Source organism: Aptenodytes forsteri, unplaced genomic scaffold, assembly GCF_000699145.1.
Source record: "Aptenodytes forsteri isolate BGI_AS27 unplaced genomic scaffold, ASM69914v1 Scaffold385, whole genome shotgun sequence".
Taxonomy (NCBI): Eukaryota; Metazoa; Chordata; class Aves; order Sphenisciformes; family Spheniscidae; genus Aptenodytes; species Aptenodytes forsteri.
The window spans coordinates 851,337-872,764 of record NW_008795031.1 but is presented as its reverse complement, the minus strand read 5'-3'; the positions used below and the strand labels follow the sequence as shown (position 1 = coordinate 872,764).

Sequence of the window (21,428 nt, the reverse complement as noted above, 5' to 3'; positions counted from 1 at the left end):
GTTAGCATAGGTTTGCGTAGGGTGTAACAAAGGAAACACTTGAACACACCAATAAACGCTTGGCTGTGCAGCTGGCAGGGACAAAATATAGCAGCAGCTCTAAAATACTGACAGTTCCCCTGAATCAGCATTTTTCTGTACCTGACCCCTTCCAGGAAGGGAAAAACAAAAAATCAAATTCAGCATCTGCTATCAGAATTCTCTGCATTGCTAAACACAACAGAGATCTTCCTAACATGAAATTAGAGAATTAGGATTCATCTCCTGTGACCTAACAGAGCAAGAATGAAGAAAATGTGCTTAAAGGCCATTGCTCATTGCTTTGACTTTATAGGTTGGCTGATACCTTCTAAAATAAATATTAAGAAATGCCATCCCCAAACTTACTTACTTGTAAGAACCTACAGAGCTGCTGCCACATTATAATTGTAGTTATTTTATTATTACTCCATTTTCTAAAAAGAATTTTCCAGTTCTAATAACAAAATTTCTTTTGAAGAGAAATTGCAATGACAACTTTCATGCAGAAGCCCAGTATAATGTTTATTGGTTACTGTCGTTTCACGTTGGCTCTTGAGAAGTTGATTGTGGACTGATTGTTGGACCCAGAATGCACTGCTTTGGTGGGGACAGCAGGGTCATTTTCATTTGCTTTTATCTACAGAGAAGAAAAAGACAATATGATATAATCTTTCAAAAGAAAATCTCTGCTTTGCAATTTGTCACTCAGAGAGGTAATAATGGAGAAAGAGTGGTAGGAGCTAAAAAGAATGATTATTGCTCCCTCACTCTATTGCAACTTTAGCCTTTACTCCTCTCTATTACAAAAGCTTTCTCCCTTATGACAGAGGAAAACAAACAGCATGCTGCACTCAGTTGCTGCTACTAATGCCCTGGATGAGGTTCACTGTGAGGTAGCTTTAAAGGAATGATACAATGAAATGTGGAAAAGCTAACTTCACCCTCCCACCATTGCAGGTTTGTTCCTGTCCTCATATTAATTAGTACTAAGAACAGACCCATTTTCTGTGAGGTGCGAACTGGGGCTTTACATCCATCTATTGGGAAATAATTTCTCAAACTAGCTGATCTCATTGTTGGTACACATATGCACCCAAAAACTCAGCCTGGATTTTGTCATGTTTACTGCCACTCACTGTCCCCCCCGACCCATATTAATCAACTCCCCTGCTGTAGCAGACAACATTTCAGCTGCAGCTGGCATACAGCAGCATCATGTCTCAATTGTGCTTGCTGAAGGTCTTACCTAGTTCTCTTAGTTTTTCCTGAAGCATTTCTTCTGCTTGTTAAACAGTTAAAGAGTGAGGTGGTGTCGCCTAGTCCTTCTCCCCAGCTGCCTTATCCCACCCATATGTTGCACTGCATTGATCATTGCTAGGTTCTTCTGAGATTCAGTTCACTAAGCCAACAGAAAACTAACCCAGAAAAAGGAAGCTAACTGTTTTCTGCTGGCTTAGCAAGTAAATCAGCCCACAGAAAGATCTACCGAGCAGCAGAGCATATACAGGTGAGGGAGTGTCAATAACCAAGCTACGCGCTGTGCACGCTGGAGAGGAGGGAAGGGGAGATGCCTGGTGTTATTCCCCCGTTAAGCAGCACTGAGCCTTAGCAGCACTGAACCTTACAGCAGCTCAACCACCCATTAGACCACTGCTGGCATTGACAGCAGCGCCTCTACTGCATGAAGACAGCTGTAGTCCTTGCAAAACAGATCTATCAGCTTAACCCAAACAGCACAATTGGTGGAGAGTTACTGTCTGTAACACAGGGACACTAGAGAATGTAATTTTTCACATCAAGCTGTTTTTGGGTTTTTTTCTGTAAATTTGCAAGCCAAACATTTATGCTTTGTTTGTACTCCTGGTGCTAACTGAACTCAGGTTTTCTAAGGGCCTTCATACCCATGTCTCAGTCTAGCAGTTAAACTCTACTTGCTTCTCTCAACTGAACTTTTGAAATGAGGCTCCAAGCAGAAAGAGGTCCTCCATACTTGGGTTGCCACACATTTTCATCAAATTTAAAGATACCAAGACAACTCAGCTTCTGAGAGGGCTTATTTCAGACAAGCCTGTCACAAGCTAGATGGCCTGCTGCACTTTTGTTTTCTTGAAATTTCAGAGAAGCATTAAGTAAAGTAGTTTTCACTAATCAAAAGAGACAGTTACCTGCAAGAGCCAAAAGTGGGGAATGAGCCTATTATTTTGGTGTGACGGATGTTCCTGAGACCACGTCTGTATATGGTGCTCTCTTAACAGGAACAGGCTGACAGACCTGCAATAAAGTATTTCAAATCTTTCACTATTACTTGTCTTTCTCTTGCAATTGCTAATTGTACACAATGAAAATAGCAGTCCTATGATAACCCAGCTTTGTATGTTATGCATCCCAACACTTTCATCAAACCTCTCTCTTGAAAAGATCCCTTACACTGGGATTAAACTGTTCAGTTCTCAGCTTTCATCAGGAGCATTTAGTAACTGCAGGATGTTCTCTTACATGAAAAGGAATGCCCCAAGTTTTTGCTGGTGTAATGCCAGTACAAATCTGGTTTCAACAGCTAGTTTCTATTACCACTACCTGGCATTTGTTTTGCATTAAAAGTCAGAGGGATCAACATTGCACAACAAAGAAAGTGCTATAATAATAAGCAGCCCTCATTAACAAAGTACCAAATATCTTCAATGTCCAGTGGATTAAATAGACTCACAGGCACATATGACTTTGTGCATGATACATATCCCACTGAAGATAGATCCAAAGGACAATGATTTCTAAGAGGAACACCGCAAAGAGAATCTATCTAGATTAAAAATGCAGAATCAGTCTACCGTAGATGAGCAGTTCTCACTATTTAGCCTGTGAGACAATCTTATCTGCAGCTGGCCATGGAATTGCATGACCTTTGGAGCAATTGTTTAAATTCAGTTAAATGTTCAGTGGAAAGGGAAGATCTTTTCTCTGGACAAATTCACAGTTAGGACTACTGGTTCGCTTTTCTACTAGGTCTGGGAAGTCCAGGCACAGATTATTTTCTTCACCCTTCCTTTCCCCTAGAAACATTAACCTTCATTCACATTAAAAAGGTGAATAGAATATAGAAAATTTCTGGACAGATTTAAATGAGGAATCTGGTTTCAAAATACAAAGCAAAGTAGAAACAGCATAGTTAGATGCTAACATAATGCAAGTGAAAATATCTGTAGTTTATCTAATTTACACTGACTCATACTGGTACAAAAAACCCATGTGTTCCTTTATGTTTGGAAAATCCCAAAATGCAATCATCTGTTTTCTGTTCTTAGTTTCCATGGAAAAACTGGGTGCTCATGAGGGGAATTCCCTGCCTATCCACTGTATTATGTGTATCAACTTGCAGCTAGCCCACTAACTCCTGTGAAAGTGTGGAGGAAAGGCTCACTCAGCCACTTTTACATGCCTTTCTCAGTCCATCAAGACAACAGCAGGAAGAAACACACAGAGTTATGTTGGAACCATTTCAATGGGCCATATCTCACATTGACGCTAGTCTGATTCAACTTTTAGATCCTGCAGTGAATCCCACCGATTCAGGTTATGATTTTCAAATATACTTAGTCTGGGTGCTTTTGAAAATCCTACCCACAATAAGTAACACTAAGGACTCAAAAGCATTCTTCACAAATGCTTGCATGGTACATAGGCACTGAAAATTCAATCTTCATGTATTTTGCAATATTTCTCTTTAAAAAAAAATATAGAACAAGAGCTTGAACAGAGCTATCTTGCTTGGTCCAGCAGTGCACTTTGCACATGTTCAGCTTTTAACACATTCTTGCTGGAACAGAGCCAAGCGTTCAATATTCTACAGGGTTTAGCTCCAAACATCTGATCCATGAAAGTGTTAGAAAAGTATTGATCTCTTCTTCAGTATAAGATTTCTTCCTGCATATGATGTTAAGCCTCTCTGATTTGCAGTGAAATCAGTGATGAAATCTAGCAGTTAGTCACATTACCCATGAGCAAAACTTTGTCCCCTTTTATTGCAGGTGGGACGTGTTTATTAAAAAGTACCCAGGCTTAGTCTACGAGCTGTACAGACTACCCTAAGAGTGGGAGCCAGTCTATGATATTTTTCTGTAAGATAAAGAGCAATAAAAATTGAGTCCTTAGTTTCATTTCCTCCCACCTTGGCAGATTTTGATTAGTAAGGGAAATTACCATTGAATCCCCAAACCTCTCTTCCTAAGAGCTAGTTACCCTCATGTTGTACAAAGCATTGCAGAGATTTATTAGTTTAATTAACCTGCTCCCGCTGCCTGACTCGTTTGTAGACATATGGAGGGAATGGTGGACGGGAGACATATTTGCCTTCTCCGGCTGTGACACTGAAAGCTCCGCCTTCATAAACCACTTTGCCTCTTGAAACTGTCGCAACTGGTACTCCGTGGCAGATCATTCCTTCAAATATATTGAAGTTGTTGGCCTGGTGATGTGTCTTTGCAGATATTGTCCTGTGTTTACAAAACAAAACAACACCCAAAATTACTGAGATCCTTGCATTTTGCTTCATTATAAAATTTTGAGAAATTGATAAAGGAAGAAAAATTAGCAGCATTATTAAACTATGACATTGTACAGTACATCATGGAACAGCTGTAAAAATAGGGTAGAGCATTAAGATTTCATTGAACAGTAATTGCATTTCAAAAGAATGAAGAGGGAGTTAAAAGGACAGAACCCTGCAGCCTTGAAACGCAAAATTTTCCACTAGAAAGAGATTAGTAGGAAAAAAATCAGGTTGTAACATTTTATTTGGATAACATGATTTCATTCTGTCTTGTCAAGCAAATATCTATGCATGGTAAGGTCAGAAAAAGCTCTGACCTTTTAGCTAGAATGACTTGCAATTTCAAGTTTGAAAAGTATGGCTGCAATGTTTCAAAGATTGAGACTCACGAATAAGACAAAGACTATTTCACTGGAAAGTCAGGAGATGGTAATGAATTTTGGTAACTCTTAATGTGAGCTGGATTGATCTGGTGACTGACAGCCCAAATATCTCGATGCTGCTAAATAATGACAACATCACACTTCTACATACCTTTCCTACAAGGGTATTAGCAAATTACAATTTTAGACCTCAACAGCACTAATTTGAGCTACGGTATTATTGCTTTCTTTATGGACAGACGTCATTCTTTATGATCACCATTTTTCTAGCCAATTTCTCCAACCCTAACTGGCTACATTAAAGGCAGACCCAATGCTAGAGCTGACATTAACATCTGGAAGTGAAGGCTGTGTATACTTCCTTTACTATCTGTTTTCCCTACTGAGCTACTTACTATCTACTGTACCTAAAATGGGCTGCAAGATTTTGAATTTTAGTTAATTATTTTATTAACTTCATTTTTCCAATCTACAGACATTTTAATTTTTTTTTATAATTTGGAGAGTTTATAACATTTTTGTCATCTGTGATTTCTGAAAGGAAGGAAGCTTCATGCTTTTGGCTAACAGTCAGAATTTTCCAGAATGGGTGCTCACACAATCAAAAACCTATCATGCATATGTAGCATTAACATTATTTCAGAGACTACATCTTTTGCAAAAGAATTATCAAAGTCAAAACTAATATGAAATATTAATAGATTAAAATATTGATCTATTTGGAGAAGAATTTTTTAAAACTTCAGTTAACATCCTTCTCAAAATAAGAAAACCACAACAAAATCTGTATCTTTCTTCAAGTGTAACCATTTTCAAAAGTATTCACTTAGCAAATATGTCAAATGTTTACTTGTATAGAGGAAAAAAGAATTTGTGAAAAGATACTTAGTTTGCCTTTCATATCGTTCTGTTGAACTAAGAGAAATTGGTTCTACTAAGGGCTACATTTAAATCTTGATGGCAACTGACTTTTCAAAGGCTATATACATAGAAATACTCTCTGTGGCCAATCTGCCCATAGGAATAAAAACTTTTCCTTATTCAGCACACCTTGGGCAGAAAACTTATACATGCCTGCTCATCAGTATCAGCATCATCTTGTAGATTCACAGTGGAAAGAGCGAGCAATAGAAATCTGACGTCTCTTTCATTCACCAGTCCTATGAATACTGTCGAACAGGTTTATCCATGGGTGTTATAATAGCCCTACAAAGAGTTTGTGAACACATTCCTCTAGCTTATTGCATTACCCTTATGGGTCCAATTGCTAGAACAGTAAGTAAGAACAACTGTAATATAATTATCTTTAGTATTCTCTGGGTATACATCGTATCTATTTGCACAATAGCACTGGAACATGAAAAAAAAATGGAAAAGGTAATTTGAGCAAACAAACAGAAAAATAAGCAAGATCCTTCAACTCAACATGTGAGCTGTTTAAATGTGCTAGAGCAGGATCACTAGAGGTAAACATGCCTGAGAGGTAAGTACGTCCTTCATAAAAAGATACAAAATGAATGGAAGTTAGCGCATTTAAAAGAAATATCCATTTGTACAGATAAACCTTACAATATGACAAAACACATTTCCCAGAGCTTGTCTCAACAACAAACTCACATAGAACTCATTTATAACTTTTCTGTTGAAACAAGCTTTAGATCACGCTGCCCTTTCTGAAGGTGAAGCGCATTCTCCCTCATGGAGATCACCAAAATTCATCTGTGTTTAGATTTAACTCTTTGACATTATCAATGGCAATGAAAGTTTCAGGTAGCAAGTGAGCAACCGATTAAAACAGAACTAGATGGTATGCTTGGGTCTGAAGCTCACCACTCGGCAACCTTATGCAACAGACTGTTTGCTGCTCTATCAGCCATTTCAGTAGCAGGCAGCTTGCTGGGAATCTTAGTGAAATTCCAATGTTTGCTCCAAATGTCTGAACACTATCAACCACTCGGCTGATGGCAAGAATGGCTGTAACCCACTTACAATCCAAGAAACCAAGAGTTTGGTTTCTGCCACCATAGCGAAGTATAGTGAAGTATAACGTAACAGCTGTCTCCAGCATCCTAAGTGATGTCTGACATAAGGGGTTACCCAACATCAGAAAGCAGATTCTGACTCCAGACTTCAAAATCCTGAACTGGAAGTTTTTTTATAAAATTTGTAAAATTTTCTAATTCGGGTTATAAATTACAGTGGCTCTTGTTTCAGACACCCCTTTCTCAAACGGAGACTGAGATCAAAATGATTACTTCAACATTTAAAAGAACATTCTCCTCTACAAAGAGAATACTGCAGAGACATCAGGCCCTGGTTTTTTCCTACTTACATCAGTGTCTCCATGTAATTCACTTCAGCTGCTTTTAATATACCTGTCTTGCAAAGAGGTTTTAGGCTATCAATATAAAAATTGATATTCCTCTAGTACCAAAGAGGAAGACTGCTTCTGAAACTGTCTTTTTTCAATCCAGTGCTTCTGCCCAACTAATTTACAGTCAAATAGCAATTATTTTAGTCTAAGAGCAATTACCAGATTTTCTCTGACTGTGTGAGGATTCAGGGACTAGTAATCCTGTATTTATTTATGCTCTATGTGAGAAAGGGCTTTACTGCCACACCTAGAATATTATATTCAAATAAACTACAAACTGAAGTTTAAAATTTAGAAAAGAGCATCAGATTAGACTAATGCAGCAAGCTGTAGGGTGAAATTCAAGACTGTACAGGTGGTCAGCTCAAAAGTTATGCACTGAAGTTTTTTTAAGGAGTTAGAGGTACCAGTTTTCATTTCAAGTCAAACACAACCCAGGAGCATCATAAATATGTCTGCGTCTCAGTCAGAGCCTGAAATACTAAATAGTGAGTTACAGTCAGGCAGGAAGGGGAATCGGATGAAGGGAAACCATTAGATATTAGAATAATCTTCTACCCCTCATAATGCATAGGACATGAAGCTGCATCAGCCCAGTGAAGGTGGACGTCGGGCTAGAGTGAGCTCTAGAACCTAAACTTTGAGCGCTGTGAGGATTATCACTTTAATTTTCAAAAGGGGCGTAAGAAAAGGAAGAATGTAGTTACTTTCAATGGAAATTGGATGCCTACCTCACAGTTTTCTTGAAAAATTCCAGGCACAGGAATATGAAGGAATTCTGTAGTCGATAGCCCTTAGGCAAGAATAGCTGTTCAACATCTCAGTAAAGGGAGGACACCTATTTTATAATTACTTAATTAATTAATTTAAAACATAGTAATAAAGGCAGCTAAAATGACTTGAGTCTGTTGTTGAAGAGAAAACAACTGCTTCATTGACAGCTGCCATAGAAAACCAACTTATGTAAGAGTGAGTATTTGAGCTGTAAGCAACTTCTCTCAGCACTTACAGTGCAGAATCTCTAAGCTTCTCGGAGCTGGGGGTAGGTGAGAAATGCCAGTTTGCTGAGGATAGTATCAGCCTTTGCAAGTTGCCTCTTCACATCACTTTCAGATGCCTTTGAACTCTCCATATTGTTAACCTGCTTTTCTAAAATCTAGAAAAAAATAAATCGATGGTTCATCTTTCTGTGCTGTCCTGAGCCACCACTCATTTATAATGATAATTAAGTTGAACTTTGTTACTGTTAGAGTCAGTTTTATTAAAAAGAAAAGCAAAGGAGGGGGAAAAAGAGAAGAAAAAGAAGTCTTAAAATCTATGTGCAAAAATGCTAGCTATAAGCCTATAACGTGGATTAAAAACCCCATGGCCTATTTTATATTAAGGAATTGCAATAACTGCACATGCAAATATATGCAAGCAACTATTCATAAAGTTGTATTCCTAGCCTCTTAAGCAGTATCTTTAAATAAGCATTGCTTTTGAGTAGCCATATGAAGTGAGGAGATTTGTGGATAAAATAACAGATGCAAGAAGAGGTAGGAAGTCAATGTTTGGGAGCCAAGTCAAAATGACTTATCTGAGGGATGGGATCTTTATTTCATGCAATCATATCTCCTAAAATTCATCATTTTAAGATGGGTAGAGAATGACAACAAAATTATTTTTCTGATTATGGTAAGTAACTCATTTGTCAACAATACCATCAGTCTGGTCCTATCAATCACTCCAAGCTGATATGGGATGGAAGTGAAAATTGTCAAACTGTATAACGGGCAGGAGGGAAACAGTAATGAGAAATTAAGCTTGCAGAAAAGCATAAAAAGAGAGGAAAATACAAATGAGTCTATTCAATGACTAAAGAAGATCTGGAAGTGATTACCGGGGAGAAAAAGGCAAGGTTATATAAGGAGAAAATAAGAAAGATTTTTTTTTTTTTTTGTAACATTTTTAAGATTCAGTTATCTAAAGAGAGCAGCTGACATTTTGTGAGACAGCAAGTTACTAGGGAAACATACATCATGGTCTCTCAGAGAGGCTTATTTTGTTACAGTTCAGAGAACCAGAGAGTCATTGAGGTTGGAAGATCATCTATTCCAAGCCCTCTGCTCCGATAGGGGTCAGCCAAAGTAGGTTTCTCAGGGCTGTGTCCAGTTGGGTTTTAAGTACCTCCAAAAATGTAGAGTCCACAATCTCTTCAGGCAACCTGTGCCATTGTTTGATCACCCTCACAGCAAAAAAAAAGTTCTTTCTTATGTTTAAATAGAATTTCCTGTAATTTGTGCCTATTGTTTCTTTCTCCATGTCCCTTTAATTTGAGATAACAGGCCTTTGACAGAAACTCTGATTCTAGTGAATTAGTGTACATTCATGCATGCATAGGCTTGCACTTGTGCAAAAGAATATGGGGCTATTGAAAATGCCAGAACATACTTGTCCTATGCATACATATTTGGTGCAAAAGAATATGGGGCTATTGAAAATGCCAGAAAATACTTGTCCTATGCATACATATTTGTATGCCACATTATTTCATTTTGCCTCATTGTGTCTCGATGCAGTTATCCATACACTCAGTATTCAAAATTATGCTCATTCATCAAAAGAGTAAGACAGTTGCAGCATTATTTATTCTAATCATTTGCTAACATCTTTGTTTATTCCTCTTTTATGTTATGAAAAATTACAGGCAGTTGCTTGGCAAAGAGTGCTTAAATGTTGTAACTTGTCCCCACTTAAGCCTCTGAGGCTGAAGACTTGACTACAAATGTGACAGACATAGGCTGCAGATTTTGGTTCTAACAAATGCAAAAGATTTATCCATGAACATATCTACACACAAGCAAAGGCATTGAGGGAACATATGCCAGCAGACTGGGGCACGCTGACTTCTCACTGATTTGCATCCAGTGACTGTTTCCCCTACAACGCACTGGAAACAGGGGCTAGAAACCACATCTTCCCTAGTCATGTCATAGCAGGTAGATTACAGAGTAACATGGCCTTTTCCTCCCTCTCCTCCTCACCTCAGGACTCCTGCCTTCCCTGCTAATCAGGGACCCCGCTCCAGGAGCGGTGCGCTTGGGGCTGCAGTCATCACTGCTGTGTTCAGGGTTGAGCCCAGCTCCACTGGCACACGTGGGGCACATGCTGGGCCTGCCAAAGAGGGCCACTCCAGCGGAGCCCAAGGAGTATGGGGTGAGACACTGCTACCTGCGCAGCCAGCTCTGCCTCTGCATTCAAAAGTAGCTAACTTTTAGGCTATATCTGGTGAGTGGAAAAAAAATTGTGGGTGAGCCTTCCCAGACTGCATGTTGTTATAATGAAGTGGCTGGACTTAGAAAGTTAAACTCCATTTGAGACGGGTTTTTTATCCCTACAGGTGTTTGATCTTGCCTTTGGGGCTTGATCCAGGGCTTACTTGCAAGGCTCTGACAGGCTACAGTGAGTTTATTGAGCCCTAATATCTGCCAGGAGCTGAATGTCTCTTATGAGATCTTCAGCACCTTCTGCCCCTACTTTACAAGGGATGCTCAGCTCTCTCCACAGTCTGAATTGGGTACTGCAGTATTTAGATTCCTTGCTGAGCATTTCTGAAACAAGCCCTAGAGATTTTGTATTCTTGCTTGCTTTCAAATAGCTAAAGGCATCAGCTATAGAGGACGCTGACTTGCTGACAGGTGACATTCCCTTTTCCTTGCTTACTCTGCCCTCTTCTTCTGGAACAGTCGTTACAGTTGCTTTTCTTTCAGAGACTTGGGGCTGTTATATTAATTGTGTGCAGCTGAAAGAAGTCAGTGAACATTCTTGATCAAAGCACAGATTAAAATAAGATGATACAGTCAGTACACATTTGCTGCCTACATGCGTTTTTTGAAGACGTTCTCACAAAACAATCCTGTGTGCACAGGCTGTACTTGGGATGCTGAGGGTGTTGAGGTCTGCGAGATGATGTTTGGTAGCACATGGCTGCAATAAACCAACAGGTCCCTTTGGTATTTGTGTGTTCTTTAATGAACATGCAATGAGTATAAGGAAGCTAAGAAATAGACCTAACCTAGCAGAACTCACAACTCATCTTTTCTAATGCAGTTTCTAATGAATTTATACATTTAATGTGTTTCTTCCCAATACTGCTTGCTTTCATGCAGACCCGCTAAAACCAGTATTTAGAAGCCTTTAAATACAGTAGCAAATCTGGTAACTGTTCATATAATATTTTCTGCAGAAATTACCAGAAAAGGCTACAGAAATAGGCCAGTCAATGAAGCTGACTCGTAGAAGGAAAGCCTCAGCTAAAGTGGCAGAGTGCTGGAAATGGAAACTTGAATTGCAATTGCTCCCAGCTTGCAGAGCTGTCACGCTGAATTCACTAGGTTTTTGCAACCTAGAAAGAGAGAATCCTGAATGCCCAGATAGCACCCAACATGTTGCTGTGGTGCAATGACGTGGGAGGGGAAATGCAGCCAATTTTGTAGGGATGTAAGTTTTCATATTTTGAAGAGCTTCACTACCTTTCAGAATGACTTCAGAATCTTCCCTATAGACTTCCTCTGACAGATTGTGATAATACCAGTTCCTCACAGCAATACTTCAGCAATTGTCTAACTCTTTAAGCTAGTATCAGCCAGTATTTTAAGACTACAGCAACAGAGCATCAAATCAGAACTGGAAAATTGCATTTTCCTCTTACAAGATTTAGATTTACAAACAAGAGAAAAAGTCATGCTCAAAAGAGGAAGGACTTTGCAAGAAAGAGGAACAAGCCTATTGTGAAATTGAAAATCACTCCCCCAGAGTCAACAAAAGAACATGAGGCTGCATCTCGTATGATATCTTAAATGGTTGAAGTCCATTACTAGATCCTTTTTTTCTGCTGGGCTGTTTGTGCCCTCTTCAGGATTTGTAATGAAATGAATAGACAAGCACTAGTGAGATTTATTTATACTTACTCATGTAGTTCACAAAATTGTACCTGCAGAGAGGCTTGTTCCCAGCAAAGCCAAAGGGATAAACAATGGGAACAGTACCAGATCAGAAAAAAAAGTATTGGCTGAACTTAAAATCAGCTTGCTCAGTAAGAAAATACAGTTTAATGTTTCAAAAACATATCTGAAGAAAAACTGCACCTTCACAGCTGCAGTGGGCAAAAAGGCAATTAGAGCACTCAGGAGACAGTGAAGGGAGGCAGAAGGAATGTTTGGGAGGCAAAAAGATAAATAATTTCAGGAGCTGACAAAGCACCTTGAGGACAATGTCAGAACTCTGCTATCCTTCTAGATTCATTTGTCCCCAGGCAGAGCAGAAGTGAGCTCAGAAAAGAATCCTTCAGGTTTTTTTTTTTAATCAGAATTCATAGCTCCACTGTCCTCAAATAGCTCATTGCTAGTATCTCAAAATATGCTTGCTCAACATGCCGGAAGGCATAATGCACATGAAAATCTCTCTGACCCAGGGCTGGGCAGGCCTCTATGTTTATTGGGGTTGACACTCCCAAAACGTCTTTTGCTGGTGCTGCCAGTTTTTTATGGGACTTCTGAATAGCAGCCTCCATGTCCTCAAGCTTTGCAGCTTAAAACACAGAATGCTTTTTCTCTCACTCACGTATGTTTTTCGTACCCATGAATATACTGAAATGAGTGAGAACTGCATTATCACAAATTCAAAAACCAAAAGATTGGTCAAGAAAATTTTGTTTGTGTAAGGTAAATCTAGGATTAGGGCTTTTTCTCCTCCATTTGGCTTCCAAAATCAGATTTGCCCAGCTATGTTTCAAAACTTTCCTCTACCATGAAAAGAGTCTTCAAGTCTGCTTTTTAAAAAACAAAAGCTGAAAACCTAATGCCACCTGAGTTACAACAGCTCAGGCTTTAGGAACAACCGAACACTGTGATACCTTGATGAAAGCTGGCCATACCATCATCATGCCCAACACCCCACAAAGCTCATCTAGAGTTAGTGACTGCTACCGTCTATGGATTTACTATTTGGATGACACTGATGAAGAGATTTCAAGGAGGGTCAATGTGTGCCTTCAGGGCAGTTGTATGCTCACACTGCTCACTAGAGGTGAGCCCAAGACAAAAGCACCATCCCAGCACACCTCCTGACCTGCTGCTGCTGCTGAATGTGGTCAGAAGCAAGACTCGGCTGTTAAAATGCCTGCAGATTTAAGCTAACCTGCTCAGCACCTAAACAGTGGAGATCGACTCGCACAGCCCATAGGCATCTCAGCTGAGAAAGACAACTGCCCAGATGAGCTGACTCTGTGACAGCCAGCTGCCAGACCATTTCCAGGCAGTTTAAACAAGACCAGAATGGGCACAAGAGCCAGAGCAAGACTCAAGATGTATAATTCTTGAGATATTTATAGTGGCCTGAGCATGGAGCTGGCTGATGGTGTGAATATACCTGAAGACAGGAATCAGCTGTAACGCACAGTATGCTGTGTGAGTTGAGGCTCCCACAAAGACACTGCATGCCCTTTGTAGCAAAAATGTAGCATGGCATCAAGCCATGCAGGGTGAGACATAAGCACACCTTTTGTGCATCTGTTGTTGGTGTGAAAGCTCTATTCTAGCAGACTTACTGTGCACAAAATCAGAAAACTCCTTAAATAAAAGCATAAGCATGCACTGCTTGAGTTTCAGAACTAAGCTCACTCCTGGCTGTACCACTGTATTTGCTCTATCAGCTAGGGAGAAGACATTAGGAGGGCAAGACCCCACACTTTCACCACCTATCCTGACCACCTTTGAATATGCATGAAATAGCTGTAAGTTCAAAACACAAGTTTGCAATGGGTCATCCTGCAGGAACACAGGGTCCTCTCCCTTCTCTTTGCAGTGGGAGGAAGCTAAACATACTCTAGCACTTAACAGAGTTACTCTAAGATCCCAAAGTGGTTATTTTTACTCTTAGGATACCAAGCCCTGGTAGCATAAGGTACAGACCGTGTTATTTTTGCACTTGGTCAGCGATCTAGGAGAATTTTTTAAAGTCCATCTAGAGATCAAAGATCTCTGCTTACATACACTATTGTAGGAGAAAAATAACCTGTAAATAATTCACGTGAAGTGCTGCTGAAAAACACCAAAACCTCACCGCAAAGGCTTATATCTGTACAGAGGCTTTGAGATATTTTTTCCTGCAGAGAGGCTGGGTGGGAGGAATTAACTAACCATACATACCTTGTAGCTTTGGGATCCCAAATTACGATGTCAGCATCAGCACCCACAGCAATTCTTCCCTTCTTTGGGTAAAGGTTAAAGATTTTTGCTGCATTTGTGCTGGTTACAGCTACAAATCTGTTTTCATCCATTTTTCCACTGTACTGCAGAAGAGTACACAAAAGCAAACTCATTACTTTTTTAAACAAGGAATAAAAAAAAAGTTCCTGCTCTTTAAAAGGCTAGGATGACTGACAGCTCTCTGCCAACATCACATCAATTTTTTTTTTTAAATGTCATACTGAAGAGTTTAAAAGAAATAAAAATAACTATTTGTCTCAGATGCACATACTGCAATGTACATTCACTGGATACGATAACTTTATCTTACTTTATCCCACAGCAAAGGGAAAAAAGACAACTTTAAAGCCAAACGCTCTGTGGATCCAGTCCCAAGTCAACTGAAATCAAATTTTTTAGCTGGCTTTGAATCTGTAGTCCTGCTCAGCAGTTTCCTCAGGAGACATAACATCTCTCAAGTATCTAGGTTTTGGAAAATGGTGAGACAGTATTAAGGAGAGCCAGGAAGATGATAAAGGAAAGGCAAGGCACAATGTGTAATATAGGAAAGGTGATTTGCAAATCTCTTCAGCAATAACATAACTTCAGAGGATAGTACTGTTCAGTAAATATTTGAGATCAAGTAGTATAAAAACCGGATTTGCTGGTGTGACACATCAGCAAAATGGCAAGAAACAATGGATACGCATGTGTCTTGGGACTATTCACTGCTACATAATTAATTTAATCCAGCCCCCGTGACTGTTGTTTGCTTGGAAAGCCAGCTACACTGGCAGTAATATTGTGCATAGGTCAGTCTAGGAATCAGCATGTCATAAAAACATGTTTGTATGGTGGCCTGTGAGCAGTCATCTGAGAAGAAAAGCATAACGAAAGTGAACACTGCTCTTCTAAATAATGGTGTATGGGAAGGGAGGGAAGCTTTCCAGACAAACTCTCACAGTTGTGTAATATTTTATGAGTAAGATAAGGGAGGATATCACTGATTGAAGAACCTTTGAAAAATTATCTTGCCCAACAGGATACACTGTTCAAAAGCAGCACTGATGTACATATTCATGTCACCCTTTCATACTAACCAGAAGCTAGATTATATTCCAGTTTACACCATCAATAATCACACTAGAGCTATGCCACAGGTGAACATAGGCAGAAGTCTGCTTTGTACACACCAACTGGAGCTGAATCCCAAGTACAGACAGATAAACAAGAGAGATTCTGATCCACATCCTTACCAAGTATGTGAGGTAGATAATTCTACTGTGACAAATAAATATGCTTCACAGTGCATTATCAACAAGACTTCACTACTGCAAGAGCACTTAATATTCATTAGAAAGCAAGCTGAACTAGAGCCTCTGGAACTTAACAGTATTGTATTAGCCAGAGCGATCGTAACACCCAGTAAGCCGCAGATTCCTCACCAGATTGCCTCACCTCCCCCCTCATCAGACCACCCCGTATCCAAAAAGCCTGGCCACTAGCTTTCATATTTGTATTTGTTTAGAGCCTGAAGGGCATTGTCCTGAGAAGCACTGAGCATTCTCGTGATGGCACTGAAAATCTGAAGTCAATGGGACTTGAAGGTGCTCATCTCATCATATCACAGGACTGAGCCATGCATTAGAGAGGCATTTCTTATCTCTAGCTTGTTTCCTCTGGCTGAAAACACAAATTAGAAGTTGACAGGCACACACCCAGTGTAGAAGCTCCTGCAACAGCTACATTTGAGAGAGATCAAAGAGGAGAAAATACAGAACTGACCAAGTCAAAACTGTGGGCACCTCTTCTCTTTTACTTTCATCTGTTGGAAAAAATGCTGCAAGTAAATGTACTGTGCACTACCACTGAAACAATAGCAGTCCTTTGCTGCTAAATGATGGAAATGATTCTCTAGTGCTATTTTTTAAGCACTAAGAATCTTCCTCTATCTCCCAGGACCATAAAGAGAGAGTTAGTAAGGACTCTGTTATGGTATTTGATCAAAGGAGTTATCCAATGATAAATACACTTGATAAAACTGGAGAGTTCATACTGCTGAGAGATTATATTTTGTTGGAGAAATCAATTACCTCCATGTTCAGACATCTTGATATACTTACAACGCCTTTTTCCCATATGACTGACATCCTGTCTTCCACACCATTCACTCCATTAGGGATTTTTGTGAAGTCATCCTTCCCCAGAGCTTTCTGGCATATGTCAAAGGTGCAGTTGTCAGTCCCTGTCACAGACAGGTCATCACTACAGAGAAACAAAGTTCATTACAAATCAGAGCATGTACCAGACAGTGCCACATAGGAAAATCTGTTGCAAGGCAGGGTAGATGCAGCCATCCCTTCTGCAAGGAAAAACTGGTATGCCCTGCCAGCCTGTCTTCAGTCCCATACTCCCAAGAGTAGCTCCACAGTAACAGCCAGTTCCCCATGAAGCAGTTTCCTCTTCAGAAACCCCTCAGAAGAAACCGAGCACCAAAAATAACACTTTTACTTTGGATATGTCAAAGGTGTCCCACAAACGGAGGACTGTCCCACTTTGCCCAGAGCAAAGGGCTTGGTCCCATCCTCACTTAGAGCAATTTTAGACTGTGTCACTCCATATACCCTGTGAAATTACTACGTATCTGCGCAACCGCCAGTCAGTATTAAGGCATACCTTCACAGACTCTTTGGTCAAATTCAACCTTTTTGTGGAGTTAAGCTTTATTGGTAATGAAATACCAGCAAACTACACATTTTGTTAACTGCAAGTATCTGAAGGATATTTCTGTTCCTATTTTCTTCTGAAGGAGATGTTATGAAGTGGACAACTTATATCTACCTTCAGAAGTCAGCAGGCTTAGTTTTTATGCAGCATCCAAATTTCAAGTGAAAAAGGCAGCTGACAACAAAACCCAGAACTCTTAGCTGTGACCCCACTTCTTACACATTTCTGACCGACTTACAGCCTTACTGTCCCCCTGGTCATGTTTCAATTTTTGCTGCAGTATTAGCAAGGCAAGGCTTATTGATTGAAATCAAATGGGGACAGAAGGCCACAAGAGTTCAGAGAAACAAGATCTGAACACTTTCTAATTTCTGTAACAAAAAATGTTTTTCATCTATGGTTTCACCTTCCATTTCTCCTTCCTGATAATGTAACATTCTGTACTTAGAAAATCTCCAGGGCATCAACCTGTTATTACATACTCCAGACAGAATTTGCCGTGTATTTGGGCATCAGCTGTCACTGTTTGTTCATCTGCTTACTTGGCCAGTAAGTTCATGAGGAAACCAGGAGTAGATGGATCTGGTCTCAGTGGAGGCCCCATGACATATGCTGCAGCATGAGCCCAGTCTTTATTCCAATAGTTGGTGCCATCAGTGCCAAGACTAGCAGCAATAGGCTCCCCATAAACCACCTTTCCTGAAAAATGTAAAACAATAGTATCATCATCAAACAATATAAAAATGCGTATCTTGTATTTTCTCTGCTCCGGATCTTTTTGGTGGCAATGGATTTAAATTTGAATGAGTGTTTCAAATTAAATACCAACATATGGAAGGACATAATAAACTAAGCTATAACACAGCATCTCTGTTCTGAATATTCTGCTGGTGACCTCCCAATATATTTCCTCATAACAACATTGCTTGGGCAAGTTTTTTAATTAAATTGTTGACAGATATATTATAGTGGGTTTTACATATTGCTTACCAGGCATGCGATTGAGATTTCAAAAGGAACAGAGTCCTCAGTTGCATTAATTATGTTCATGATCCATGTATTTCTTGGTAGCACCTGTTTGGTGCTCTGAAATTATTGACTGCATAACAGTGCAAGTTAATAAAATAATATATGTAGCATACAGACTTTGCAAGGCAGTACTTCTAACTGTTAGGCTATAATTGTTCCAGGAATAACAATATGGCACCAGACATAAATTTAAAGAGTGTAAAAACATTTCCCAAATAAAAAACTATAAATAATTTAATTTTAAAAGTTAATAATTTTAATAATTTAATTTTAAAAGTTATTTCCCAAATTTTAATCTTTAATCCTTTGCTGCACAGTATGCCAAATTCCTCAGAAGAGGATGCCAGCCCAGACTGGCTGGTAGCCTTTGGACAGAGCTAACATATTTTAACTATTTTTCCCTCCTAGGGAACATGAGTTTGAAACTCATCAGAACAAAATGGGAGACAAAACAAGATGTTTCACTCCCTGAGGAGGTGGTCCAGCCACTTTGCAGTTTTGTAGGTCACAGGTGGTAATGCCCCTCACTGTGACAGTCACCAAAGAACCAGAGCGAGCTGGGACCTCACACACCCACTCATAGGCTGCTTGATGCTGGTTAAAGGCAGCTTCTGCTGGATCCCAGCAAGAGCTTTCTCCCTCCCCTGCTCCCTACAGACAGTGGGTATCTTGCTACAGATCCCAGATTTCACTCCAGGGACAATTTTTATTAGAACTATCACTACATTACCCCAGCAAGGGCTCAGCTGGTAATTGCTCGGTGATACAAGACAGTGACCTTTTTCTGGCTTTCTGCATGTAAGTAAGTCAGGCATTTACTGTACTTTCAGAAAACGGCAAAGCAAACCTTTACAGATTTCTCTCTGTACATTAGATTCTGGTACTTCTGTGAGCTACTCGATTATAACTGCTACACTAGCGTAGGTAGCTACTGTGGAGCTCAATTCTTTTCAAAATATATTTCCCACTGCAGTAGTACCATTCCTTAAATTTTCTGTGCTAGACTTGCAAAAAGGCCTCGTACCATTTAAAACCCATAGTTTACAGTTATTTCTACAAGGTTTCAAAACCTGCTCTGACATTATTATAGTGTACATTTACTCCAAGTACTACATAGTATGACTTCTGCCACAACCTAAAGACCCCCTATTAGCATTATTAATTTGCTATAACCATCTCAGCATGCTCCGACATGCTGTACATGCTTGTCTTGTACTAACACTTTGGCTTGGAGCATTCTAAGCTCCCAGTCCCGCTTATCTACATATTTATAGCTTTACACTTGGGCTCAGAGGGAGACCACCACCATTTTTTGGACTGGAAATCATGACTTAAGCAGTTAATTGCTGTTTTTTGCATCTTATTTTCAAACTTAAAGCACTGGATATGAGGCCACCCATGTAAGTGATACGTCCACTCAGTGAATCAGGAGGTTTGAGTCAGATTAGTGTTCTCCTAACGCAGAGCTGCTGCAGGAGTTAGGGGGATCTTGGCCTTCCTTGGGCAACTCCAAACACAGTATTTGAGGGCAGGCTGCCACAAACCTAGATATATACAGGAAAAGTCCTGCATATACAACCAATCTCCTATATTTACCTATTAAACTTTTGACAGATTTTTCATGAGCAAAGTCAGTGGAAATTGGGGGAGGAGGAAGTGTGGTGTGGGGTGTGTCTTTCCGAATGCATCTAAACATGCTGATTCCATCCAAACCTAAACTATGAATCATTAGGACATAGCTATAAATAATAAAAGTTAAAATGGTAGGAAAGGAGTATATGTTTAGCTTCCATAAATAATTTTCTTATCTCAGTTTCACAACATAAAAATGAAAGGAGGTCTCCAAGCTCACAGTTGTATATGCTGAGTTGATTCTAACTCATGTACCACAACTGATGACAGTATTTCTGCAGTCAGAATTTGACCTGAGCAGCTCTCCTTGTTCCCATGAGTGGGAAGGAGTACAAGCCATTTCCTCAAGTGATTTTGTGACTGAACACTGCTGCTTCAATGGACTACATCTGGACACTTCTGCTGACCATGCAGTTTCTTGCATTTCATTTGGACTGTGACTAGCCACACTGAAGGGTGCAATAATATCAAGATTCTGCTTTAATCCAAATAACAAGGAAATTCTGCATTAAGGCTCTTTTAGCTCGATTGACAACAAGGAAATTCTGCATTAAGGTTCTTTTAGCTCAATTGGCTTCTGCCTATAGGCATAAAACTGGAGTAATGCAGTAATAAATCAGGTCTTTCCATTTGTTATGTTTTCCTGCATTCAATATAAATAGTAAGCAGAAAGTGTTCTGCTGTTTGGTCTTTCTGACGTGTCTGAGCTGCTGGAAAATAGCTGTGGATTTTGTGACTTCTTCATCAGATGCCCAAACTGGCTGGCAAGAGCTATTTTCACATAAATTTCTTTATAACAAAGAAGAACATGCAACTGCAATTTATTTTACCACGTATCAGAACTCAAAAAGAGTCATAATCTTGAGAAACACCAACTAACATTTACAGGCTTGAAAAACTGGTCCCTGTGTGCTTATTCTAGTGAGTTTCAGAAGCACTTAAGATAAGGTCATACGGGGCAAAGATACTCACTGACCAGCTATAATCTGAAAGAAGCAGAACTGCAAGGCAGGGTTTATTGAATCAGGCATAGCATTACATCAATTAAGCTATCTACAGTCTGGACCTGAGCTGTCCTGCATGAGCCAGCTAAAAAGTTGGCATTTTTAGTTGCACTCCTGTCCTGGTTTCGGCAGGGATAGAGTTAATTTCCTTCCTAGTAGCTGGTACAGTGCTGTGTTTTGGATTTAGGATGAGAACAAAGTTGATAACGCACCTATGTTTTAGTTGTTGCTAGGTAATGCTTACACTAGCCAAGGACTTTTCAGCTTCCCATGCTCTACCGACTGAGAAGGCTGGAGGTGCACAAGAAGCTGGGAGGGGGCACAGCCAAACTGGCCAAAGGGACATTCCATACCATGTGACGTCATGCTCAGTACATAAACTGGGGGAAAGCTGGCCGGGGGGGCCACTGCTCGGGGACTGGCTGGGCATCAGTCGGCGGGTGGTGAGCAATTGCATTGTGCATCACTTGCTTTGTATATTCT

The 21,428-nt window shown here is 39.8% G+C and overlaps 1 protein-coding gene across 1 annotated transcript in view; it reads right to left on the bottom strand.

Moving 5' to 3' along the window:
* Positions 1-517: 517 nt before the first annotated feature.
* DPYS (dihydropyrimidinase) overlaps positions 518-21,428 on the bottom strand; it is a 33,116-nt gene continuing 12,205 nt past the window's right edge. Inside the window, exons 5-10 of the mRNA XM_009276305.1 lie at positions 17,823-17,979; positions 16,677-16,818; positions 14,515-14,657; positions 4,304-4,511; positions 2,187-2,292; positions 518-658 (exon numbers count right to left, since the gene is read on the bottom strand). Coding sequence (XP_009274580.1) covers positions 2,218-2,292; positions 4,304-4,511; positions 14,515-14,657; positions 16,677-16,818; positions 17,823-17,979 — 725 coding nt within the window. The 3' untranslated portion in view covers positions 518-658; positions 2,187-2,217. The remainder of the gene's footprint in view (positions 659-2,186; positions 2,293-4,303; positions 4,512-14,514; positions 14,658-16,676; positions 16,819-17,822; positions 17,980-21,428) is intronic.